This window comes from Petaurus breviceps, unplaced genomic scaffold (assembly GCF_028583685.1).
Source record: "Petaurus breviceps papuanus isolate PSGF00001 unplaced genomic scaffold, PetGlider_PUasm1.0 37, whole genome shotgun sequence".
Lineage (NCBI taxonomy): Eukaryota > Metazoa > Chordata > Mammalia > Diprotodontia > Petauridae > Petaurus > Petaurus breviceps.
In genome coordinates this window covers 35682999-35694929 of record NW_027186296.1, presented here as the reverse complement: position 1 = coordinate 35694929, position 11931 = coordinate 35682999, and the positions used below count along the sequence as shown (strand labels likewise).

At 41.3% G+C, this 11931-nt stretch overlaps 1 protein-coding gene across 1 annotated transcript in view; it reads left to right on the top strand.

Annotated features, from left to right (window-relative positions):
- Nucleotides 1-1194, top strand: part of MAP2K5 (mitogen-activated protein kinase kinase 5) — a 292027-nt gene extending 290833 nt beyond the window's left edge. The window contains exon 21 of the mRNA XM_069097384.1: nt 565-1194. Within this exon, the coding sequence (XP_068953485.1) occupies nt 565-669 (105 nt within the window). The 3' untranslated portion in view covers nt 670-1194. The remainder of the gene's footprint in view (nt 1-564) is intronic.
- The last annotated feature ends 10737 nt before the right edge of the window (nt 1195-11931 follow it).

Here is an 11931-nt window from a genome sequence, read left to right as displayed (position 1 = left end):
AATCTGCTAGGGGAAACAGGACAGATACTCATATCTAAAGAGAACTGACAGGACCAGGCAGTATTTACCCAGGATCAAATGAAGGAGATCATGCATTTAAACAAGATGGAATCAGGAGATGTGGGCTCAGATCCCAGCTGAGATCTTTGTTAGCTGATTTCATCACTGTGGGTGCTCCTTCCATCCATACATTTGTGACTCAGTTGATTGATTATTAGCAGGATTGTTTCATCAGTTCATGTGGCAACAGAACCCCTCACCAGCTCCCTGGAGACTCTCTGAAAATGAGTCTTATTCTCAGACAACAAAATACTCAGGTTCTCTGACTATAAAACCAGTTTTTCCCCCATGTTTAAGTTTTGCAAAGCACTTTCTTTACCATGGTGGTTATAAGGTCATCTATCACAGGACATACTCCATGGACATCACAGGACTTTTCTACCCTTTATTGAGCCAGGCCAGAGCTTGGGCTCCCTCCTACATAATGTTTGAGTGGAACTTTCATGGAGTTTTTATTAGGATGAATATTATTACTAATAAATCTACTTCTGTTCCTACCTTTAGGGCCACCCATTTATCATGCAGTACAATGATGGGAATGCTGAAGTGGTCTCCATGTGGGTGTGCAGGATGCTGGAGGAGAGAAGGACCCAGCAGGGACCTCAGTGAACAGGGATATCCAGAAAGCAGCCACAGAAAGGAAATCCTGCCAATGGTTTTTAAAAAAAGAAACCTGCAACCTATTGTATTGTCATTGTGTTCACTACATAGCGTTGTTTCCAAGCACCAGAAGAGCCTTGGTGTGTGTCTGCACCTTCCAAGTCAGAGGGAATTCATCAGAATTCCCTGTTGCCTTCTATGCTGTCTCACTGACTAACCTTTAGGGACCTGGGTCCCCAGGACACAGCACAGCCAGATGTCACCCATTTGGGCTGCTGAATGTGTCCGTTTCAGCCCTATGAAGTTACTGAACCTGAGTCTTTTGCTATCACGTGAATAACAAAGTGATGGGCCCAGGGAGCCTGGATACTCCCGTTTCCTTTATGACCTTTTCTGATATTTCTTGGCTTTGTTGTATTTTTTTAAATGGGAAAGGAGTGGGGGGAGGGGGAGGGATTGGAACTCCCAGAGAGAGGAAAGCTTCAGTGTATCATATAATAACAATAAAAACATTACAACTATATAACCACCTCATTTAAATTTTGTTTTGTGTCTTCTATCCCAAGCATGAATGAGTCTGGGCATATGAGAAAACTTAGAACTGGACAGGGCTGAAAAGGACTTTAGATCAATCAATCAAATCCACAGGCAACTATTAAGCATTTAATATGTGCCAAGCACATTAGGTACTTCATATACTCACACAAAAGTGAGACCATTCTTGCCCTCCTAAAGGTTACATTCTATTCAGGGTATGCAACACACCTAGGGTCATGGTAGACATAGAAGGGAGCTTTAGTCTAAGCATCCAGAGAGACTGTGGGTAGAGCCATCGGGCAATAGATTGCCATTTCCAGTTGCCATTTTTCCATTTGCAATGATAGTATTGATTTGATGATTCTGAGCATTCAGAAGAGTAAATTCAACTTCCTGAACTGAAACAGGGTGGGGGTGGAGGGGTTGAGATGGACAGGGAAGAGGGGTTGGAGTCCTGGTGGATGACCAAATGGGAGGCAAAGCTTGGTCTGGGTGCAGTTGGATAGATTGGTTGAGGTATAGATATTACCTTTGTCTACCCCAGCATTTGGCAGATGAGAAAAGAGAGCCTGGGAGAAGTTAAGAGATTTGCCCAAAGTCGAAAGAGTTAGTTTGCAAAGGTAATTAGCAAAGCCCTGCCTAGAACTTTCTGACTTTGATCTATTGTTCTTCCTACTAAACCATACAGCTGTATTCAGTATCAGCATTTCAATTAATAAAACTTATGTGTATGTATATATATATACATATACACACATATATGCATATATATATACATATGTATACTTACATACATACCAAGAAAACCCCATGGACCATACTGTCATAACGTCTGACATGACTGAACAACAATATACAATGTAAAGATTTATATACAAATATTTAACAGCATTCTGAGAAGGGATCCATAGGCTTTACCAGATTGCCAAAGGAGTCCATGAACCAAGAAAGCTTAAGAACGCCTGATCTAAAGGATGGCCACAAAGAAGAAGGAACAGCAGCTAAGATACCCAAAAATTCATATAAGATAAAATCCTAGGAAAGAGCCAGAAGGAAAAAAAATCAGTGGTTTGAAATTTATAGATATAAATGCCCCAAAGAGGGGCTTGAATTCCTAATGCAAGGAGACGAATTGAGTCTCTAGCACACTGAGATCTGATGCGATTTCATAAGGTTAAGAAGGTTTGGTTTCATGCTTCAGGAAAGACAGTCCAGGAAGGATGTGATATGTTCAAGGATGAAATTCTGAAGACACAAAAATGGAAACCATTCCAATGGGGAGGGGGAAAAAACTGCTGTGATTTGTCTGAAGATATAGGTATAGATGCACAAGGAATTCACCAAACAATTTGGAGCTTAAAAAAGAAATGTACAAAAGATGGAAAAATGGGCCAGGCTACAGAGGAAGACTGTAAGAGTTTAGCACAGACCTGTCAAACTAGCGTCAGGAGTGGGGAAGCACAGAGTAAGCCAAGGCAGTGAGAGAAACTGAAGACAACAAAAAGGCTGGCTTTGTTTGTTTAGCTATATTGGGAGGAAAAGGAGGAACACCCCCCACCAAAAAACCAAAAAGCAACTAGCACTTTTATCTGGGGTGGATGAGACAATAATAAGACAAAACAGAGATGGCAAAACTGCTTCAGTTCTTTATTTCTGTTTTCTTTTTATATTAGGAATGATTGGGGGGGGGGGGAGGAATGACTGGAAGTTGATACCCCAGATAAGTAAAGAGATACTAAGAGCCCCAGCTGCCCTTGATAAAATCAAGTCAATTGGTCCAAGAGAACTACATCCTCAGGTCCCGAAAAAGGCAACAGATATGATTACTGAAAATTGTCAGGAAGATTTGGAGCATCATGGAAACTAGGAAAGAGGCACCACGAGATTGGAGAATGACAAATGTCTTGATTTTCAAAACATAAGAAAATAGTCTACAAACTAGAGACCAGTGAACTTGACTTAGATTCCTAGGGATATCCTGGAATAAAAAAAGAGATGATTAGCAAACATCTAGAAAGAGAAACAGTGATTACAAAGAGCTAGCTAGAATGATTTCATTTTGAACAGGTCCTGCCACCAATGATGAAGCATATCACCCTATCAGCTGACAGAGAGGGGAGGGACTCAAGGGACAGACTAGGATATACATTTTCAAACATTGCCAATATGTGGATTTTTTTTTTACTTGATTATGCCTATTTGATACCAAAAAGGGTTGTTTTATTTTTTTTTTAATTTGGGCGGAGGATTTTGGAGGGAGCAGAAGTTACAGGGATACTGTGTGTCCTCCCTAAAAAATAAAGAAAAGAAAGAGGATAATTATAACATTTTTAAAGCACCAAAGAAAACAAAGGAGGTTCAGAAAGAAACAAACATACAGGATAGCTTTGAAAGTAATATGTTCAATTTATTATAGTCTGTATAAAAATGTAAGCTGTGTATAATAGAGAATCATGGTTACACATGCAATCCTCATTCTCTTCTCAATGTCTATGGAAATGCCATATTTTATTACATCTGTCAAATACAGAATAACAGAAAATGAAATTTTTTTAAAAGAGCAGGTCACGACAGACTGCCCTTATTTCCTATTTTGACAGGATTACTAAACTAGTAACTAAGGGGAATACTGTGGACATAGTTTACCTAGATTTTAGCAGAGCTATTGATAATGTATAGCATATCATTCTCCTGTAAAAGGAGGAGAGATGTGAAATCAATGAATTCAGAACTGGTTGGATCACTGGACTCGAGTAGTTGTTAATGATTCAATACCAATGTGACAGGAGGTGTCCAGCGGAATACCCCAGGGATCTACATTTAGCCCTGTGCTATTTAACATTTTTATCCATGACAAATGAAGATATAGATAGCATGTTCCTCACATTTGCAGATGACCCAAAGCTGGGAGGGACAGTTAACACAGTGAATGAGAGATTTAGGATCCAAAAGGGTCTTGATGGGCTGAACATTTGAGCCAAATCGAATGAGATGAAATTCATTGGGGGAAAATGCAAAGTCTTGTGTTTGGGTACAAAAAAACCCCAACCTCATAAGTATGAGATGGGGAAGGGATGGAGAGGCAACCATTGTTTTGTAAATGATCTAGGGGTCTTAGGAGACTGCAAGCTCAAAATGAGTCCTCAGGGTGATAGTGGCAGTCTGAAAAACTAATGTGATCTCAGGCTGCATTAAGAGAGACATAGCATCCAAGAACAGGGAGGTGAGAATCCCACTATATTTTACCCTTCTCATACTCCTCAGTTTTACCCACAAAGCTCCCTACGAGTAGAAATTGCTGAGCAAGTATCCACCTGCTTTGGCACAAGTTTTCTTCTACCAATGAAATCATAGTTCTAGACCCAGTTCCAAATTTGACTTGTGCTTTTTCTCAGATTTTCCCATCAAAGTAGAATTAAGCAATCCAGGAAGAACTAAAAGGTACAGTGGCTGTGTGTATGGGTGTGTGTTTTGTTGGGGGGAAAAGGGTTGACTAGTTACAAGCATTCTTGTGGATGCTTTTCCCTAATATTTCAAGGATCTGCTATTTAATCCTTGTAGGAACTTCTTCTGCTAAAGTCCCTTTTCAACTTAGAAGATGGTCTAAATGAGTAGCTGTCACTGTAAAAACTTATTCACTACTCCCTCCTCCTCCCCCACACACACACTTCTGGTGAGGAAGTCTCTCCTAGCTTAGCAAGGCAGATCTTTGGATGGTAGACATACAGTCCATTGCTAAGCCCATCCTTTAAAAAGGTCAATTAATAATGAAGGTTGTTACTCAAGAATATTTTCTTCCACTTGGTTGCCTTCCTCTATTCCATGCAGCCTCCAAAGAGTTCTTGAGCCTTCTGTGATAGTTAAGAGATTCAAGGAGGCCTTGACTCAGGCTGGACAAGCTATTTCCTAAGCAAGGGGGCCATCTCCAGTCATCCTGATCTACATCTGGCCACTGGACCCAGATGGCTCCAGAGGAGAAAGTGAGGCTGGTGACTCTGCCCAGCCCTGCCTCACTTAAATCCAATTCACTTGCAAGTCATAGCACCACCTCTCTGGTGCCATGGTCCTCTTCCAGAAGGAAGGACAAACAACAGCAACAACAAGCAAACAGTGACAGAAGCGAGAGGACTCAAGCATAGTCAAGTCCTATAGTGGCCTGATGGCATCAACCTTTGCTGGGGAAACAGCCTTAGGAGGGCCTACAAGGCAGGACTAACTGAAAACAATACCTGAGACAACTAAAACTCTGAGGGTCTCAGCACAAACAAGAGTGATGTTTTTTTTCACCAGACCCTTGGGCTTCCCCAAATGTTTCCTGATCTGACCTTCCTTGAGAATCAGAACAGATTTCAGCATCCACCATCCCTCCCTCTCTACTGTTGGGCCTCAGTTTCCCTTCCCTCCTTTTCAGCTTGCCAGTTGTACTTCGAAGTTCAATCCCTCAGTATCCCCATCTGTTAAATGGAGGTTATCACATACAGAAGTGCTTGGAGATCATTGAGAAAGAACGCTGCTCAAAGGGCAAATATTAGCCTTTCCTTCGTCTTTAAATAGCTCTACTTATCAAAAGTAGAGGTGACTAAGAAATCTCTACTTGATTCCCTAAGGACAACATTTTGGCCCATAGATTTTTTTTTTTGGGGGGGGGGGTTGGGGGAAGCAATCAGGGTTAAGTGACTCGCCCAGGGTCACACAGCTAGTAAGTTTCAGGCCATATTTTAACTTAGGTCCTCCTGATTCTAAGGCCAGTATTCTACCCATGGCACGACCTAGCTGTCACTTGGCCCATAAATTCTTTTTTTCTCTTTTTGGAGGGGAAAGGCAGGGCAATTGTGGTTAAGTGACTTGCCCAAGGTCACACAGCTAGAAAGTGTTAAGTGTCTGAGGCTGGATTTGAACTCAGGACCTCCTGACTCCAGAGCTGGTGCTCTCTTCACTGCGCCACCTAGCTTCCCCTGAGGCCCATAAATTCTTAACTTGGGTTCCATAAAGTTATAAAAAAATTTTTGATAAATGTTTAAACATATTGTTTTGCTTTGTAATTCTGTTTTTAAAAAAATTAAATTCATTTAAAATATTTTGAGAGAGGTGGCCAGGTGGCACAGTGAGTAAGAGCACCGGCCCCAGAGTTGGGAGACCTGGGTTCAGTTCCTCAAATACTTAACACCTACACAAAATAACTGGTCATGTAACCTTGAGCAAGTTACTTAACCCCAATTACTTAAAAAAAATATTTTGAGAAAGGATCAGTAGGCTTCACCAGATTGCCAAAGACATCAGTGACAGGAAAAAAAAAAGATTAAGAATTCCTTCCCTATACCCTTCAATTCAGCAAGCATTTTTAAACACATACTATGTTCTGTGCACTGTTCAAGACTGGGGATACAAAGACAAAGGTGAAATCATACTTGCCCTCGAGGAGATTGCATTCTACTGGCACATTTACCATAACTCAGGGATCTGTCCTTTCTGTGGGAAGGTTCTGCTACCTAAAGGGTGAAAGAATTGAAGCTGAATGACCTGAATTTGAATTCCAGCTTTGAAACCTATAAGCTGTGTCACCTTGGGCAAGACACCTAATAACTTGGGACCTCAGTTTCCTCATCTATAAAATAAGGGAATGGTACTAGGAAAATACTAAGATCTCTTCCAGGTCTAAGACCAAGATCCTCTAGAACAGACTAGGATTTACAAAGGACATTCCTCAAAACAATGCTATGGGATAGGGCATAGAACCATTGTTCTTCCGCTTTACAGATGAGAACATTGAGGTTTAGAGGAGTCAGGTGACTTGCCAATGGCCACACAGTTATTAAGCGTCAGAGCCAGAATCAGAACCAGATCTCCTGAGTTCAGTTCTCATCAATGCCCATTCCAGCATGCCGTGTGGATTAAACACTGGGATTCATTTGGGTGGGTGCAAGTAGACAAGACAGTTTAGAAGAAAGAATATGTGTGCCTATAGTGAATAATAATCCAGAATCGAAGGAATGGGAAGTGGCTCCCCTTGAGACAACCAGGGGGCAAAGCAGATAGAGTGATGGATCCGAAGACAGGAAGACCTGAATTCAAATCTGCCCTCAGACACTTACTGGACAATCACTTAACTTTCCTTTGCATAGTTTCATCTGTAAAATGGGAATAATAACAGCACCTGCATCCCAAGGCTGTTGCAATATTCAAACGAGTTAATATTTGTTAAGTTGCTTAGCACAATGCCTGACTCAGAGCAGGCCCTTAATGAATGTCTGTGTCCTTCCTTCTTTCCCTTGTTCTCCCACCCACCTATCCTCAGGAATGAGAACTGGATTGTACATTCAGCAAAATAACCTCTTTCCTTCACCAAAATGACTCCTCACCTGGGACAATGTGACCCAAAGCCTGACCCAAATGAGAATATGTTCCATGGAAGCTAATGGTCCTTATAAGGGTATATTCACCCCACTTGTACTCAAGGCTGACCTTACATCTTAGCCGAATATGTTACCTAAGTGATGCTATTTGATTTCAGGGTCAAGGTCACATGGGAAATGGCAATGTCCCTCCACCCAGATGTTTCCCCACCCTACCTTTTGCTTGCAGGAAATTCAGCTGTTAGAGTGTCATCCCTTCAGTGTGTGTGTATGTGTGTGTGTATAGATAGATAGAGAGACAGACAGATAGATAGGAAGAACAAGAAAAGAAGGAAAAAGAAAGAAAAGGAAGGAAGGAAAGAACAAAGAAGGAAGGAAGGAAGGAAGGAAGGAAGGAAGGAAGGAAGGAAGGTCACTTAATCCCAATTGCCATCTAAAAAAAGGGCAAAAAAAAAATGATGAGCATTTATGTTTCAGGCCTATTCCCCCCTCAATTAGAGGGGTCATTGGGAGGAACATATTACAAATACATGGAAAATTAATAATCTTATTTTTTAAATTTTATTTTTAAAAAAATATTGCAAGCCTAGTGAACTATCTGGGCAGCTAAGTTGTATAATGGTTAGAGTTCTGGGACTAAGGTCAGGAAGACTTGACTTCAAATTTTACTTCATCAATTTACTAACTGTGTGACCCTGGACAAGTTTGTAACCTCCATTTGCCTCAGTTTCCTCATATGTAAAATGGGGATCATATTAGCACCTACTTCCCAGGGTTGTTGTGAGGCTCAAATGAGATAATTGTAAAATGCTTAGTACAATGTTTGACACATAGTAAGCACTATATAAATGTTTTATGGTTGTCCAGTTGGTCAGTTGTGTCTGACTCTTTATAACCCAATGGATAATACTGTCCTTTTTTGGAGGGGGGGAAGGCAGGGCTATTGGGGTTAAGTGACTTGCCCAAGGTCACACAGCTAGTAAGTGTTAAGTGTCTGAGGCCAGATTTGAACTCAGGTCCTCCTGCTCTTTTCACTGCACCACCTGGCTGCCCCTGCTGTGGGATTTTCTTGACAAATATTGAAGTGGTTTGCCTTTTCCTTCTCCAGTGGATTAAGTCAAATAGAGGGTAAGTGATTTGCCCAGGGTCACCTAGTTAGTAAGTATCTGAGGTCAGATTTGGGATTTGAACTCAGGTTTTTCCAATTCCAGGTCTAGTGCTCTACCCACTGAGCCATCTAGTTGCCCCCATAAAAATGTCAGCCATCATCATCCTCATTATCTTCATCATTGTCCTCTTCCTCATTGTCATCGTAGTCAGCATCATCACTACCACCGCCGCCACCATAATCTCAGGCACTGGGCTGCTTCCAGTGAGAGCAAGAATGTCACTTAGCCAATGGAAGTAGATTATAATGTATGGAGGATCCAGCAGTCCCACGATCACGTGAGGAATTTTCTGCTGAGCAATTGAAAATATTAGCTGTGACTTTGGATGGAGTCTGGAAAAGACTTGGTTTGGTCCCTTAGAGGTATCATTTGTCTTGTTCTGAAGCCTCGGCATCACAGGCATGAACTTATAGACTAAAGTTTGTCTTAATTGCTCTTGTGTCACTGCCTCTCTGGCAGATAACAGCACAATGAATGAGTCGATGGGGCTGATCCCTCCAGGTCCTTCTTCTAAAGTGAGACAAATTTCTCTCCTTTGAGCCAAACAGTCTATAGGCAGCTCTTTCATTTATTTATCTCTCTAACAGTTTGCATTAGCTTGCAATGGATAAAAAGTCTCAGCATCCTCAGACTTAGTTAAAAAAAAAAAAGTCAGGCAAAGCATAGGGATTTGCTTACTGGAGAAGAGGAGAGGGAATGGGAGAGGAATAAAGAGAGAAGAAGAAATCAAGGGAGAATTCCCCAGGGGTGGGAATCTGTGGCCATGAGAGCACATGTGGCCCTCCAGGTCCTCAACTGTGGCTACAGTTATAATTGCCATATCTGAAAATGTATGCCTTATTCTGCGTCTTACACCCATTACCTCTTTGTCTGGAGGTGTGTAGCATTCCCCTCTGGAATCATGGTCATTGCTTTGATTAGAGTTCTTAAGTCTTTCAAGGTTGTTTTCCCCTATAATGTTGTTATTGTACAAATTATTCCTCTTAGGGACCTTTTATGCTGCAAGGCAAGTGCTGATCTGCATTGGCAGAGGAAATTTCTTCTCGGGAGTTCCTTGTACCAGCAAAATCACCTGGTATAGAATGTAAGCTCCTTGAGGTCAGGGGCTGGGAAGTTTTGGTTTGGGGGTTGTTTTTTTAACCTTTTTATCCCCAGTACCTTGTTGTTGTTGAGTTGTGTCTGACTATCGAAGACCCTGTGGACCATATTATCTAGAGGGTTTTCTTGGCAAAGATACTAGAGTGGTCTGCTATTTCCTTCTACAGCAGATTAAGGCAACCACTTTGAGCAACTTGCATACAGCTAAGTAGGTGTCAGGCTGAATTTGAACTCAGGTTTTCCTGACTCCAAGCCCAGCACTCTGTTCATTCTGGCCCAAACCTCCGGCTCCCTTCCTAGCAGGTAACAAAGTCTCCCTTGGAGAAGAAGAAGCTAGAGATGTCTGTCTGATTTGAGCCACACAGCAACACCCCCTTGCTACATGTCTGGGACAGTCCTTCCCAACAATAATAAGCAGAAATGCCAGGTTTCAATTCTAGGCCCTCTGATCCCAAATCCAAAGCTCTTTCTATAAACCAACACAAATAAATTTAACCAGTTCCTTCTCAGAGCTGGAAGATATGTGTGTGTGTGTGTGTGTGTGTGTGTGTGTGTGTGTGTGTTGGTCTTTTCCTTCATTGTGGGTGGAGGGAGGGAGGGCAGAAGAAAAAGCACCAAGTTTTGTAGTCAAAAAAGACCTAAATTGGAAAACACTGATCTTTAGAGAATGTAGTGAATGTAGAAGCTGGTTAACCCCTCTGAGCCTCAATTTCCTGCCTTATAAACTGGGGCTAATAACACTTGTGATACCAGGTTCTTAGAGTTGTTGTAGGGAAAGAGCTTTGTGTTTAGACCTGACCTACATCAAAAGTGACCTTTCTAAAGCATGTGTTACCCTCTCCCCAACTCAATAAACTCTGGTGGCTCCCTCTCACCTCCAGAATCAAATATATAAAATCCTCTGTTTGGTGTTCAAAGCCCTTTGTCAATGCTGTTGCACCATGACCTTTCTAGTCTTGTTATACCTCAGGATTCCCCCTCCAGGGATCCTGGTCTCCTCGTTTTCCTCAAACATCATTCTCCATTCAGTTCCCAGTGTTTTCTCTGACTCTCCCCCATTCTCCCTCCCCATTTCTACCCCCTGGCTTCTCTGACTTCCTCCAGTTCCCACTCCCCCACCTTCCACACAGTCTTTTCTCATTCCCTCTTAATTCAATTGATTCTCTTTGATTTACTCTGGGCACAGCTTGTTTGTACATACTTACTTTCGTGTCATCTCCCCCATTAGACTTTGAACTCCTTGAGAACAGGGACTGTCTTTACTTGGTACCTAGCACACAGTAGGAGCTTCATAAATGTTTAATTACTGATTTCACCAGTACAAGGAACTCCCAGAAAAGAAATTTCCTCTGACAATGCAGATCAGCACTTGCCTTGCAACACAGAAAGTTCCTTAGGGGGAACAATTTATACAATAACAACATTATAGGAAAAAACAACTTTGAAAGACTTAAGAACTCTGATCAAAGCAATGACCAATGACCATGATTCCAGTGGGGAATGCTACACGCCTCCAGACAAAGAGGTGATGGTGTAAGATGCAGAATAAAGCATACTGTATTTTCAGATATGGCAAATATAGGAATTTGTTTTGCTTGATTATGCATATTTGTTACAAAGATTTGGGGTTTTTTTTCTTTCCAATTTGAGGGCTAAGGTGCACAGAAAAGGTTACCAAAAAGGATAGTAATAAGAGAAAAAAGTGGCATTGAGGCATCTTTTTAAAGGCACAGGTGGAATCGCAAACAGCTTGGAAAGTTACATGTCAAATTAATTATATATTTTAAAAGAAAAGCAGACTATATACATGAGACCCTCAGTTTCACATATAATCTTCTTTTTCTGCTATACTATGGATAAAAATATGCCTATTTTCTGTGATGTTTCAAGTCAGAATTAAGAAAAAAAACCTTTAAAAGAGAGAGTTCCCTGGGGGAAATAGGAATGAGAGGTTGTGACTCACCCATGGTCACATAGCCAGCACATAAAAAAGGCAGGGGGTAAACCCAGACCTTTTTTTATATCCTCAACACAACACTCAATCCCTTAAAATTATACACTAAAAAAATAAATAAATATGAGCAACTAATTGCTTAATTTGACTCCTTCTAGAA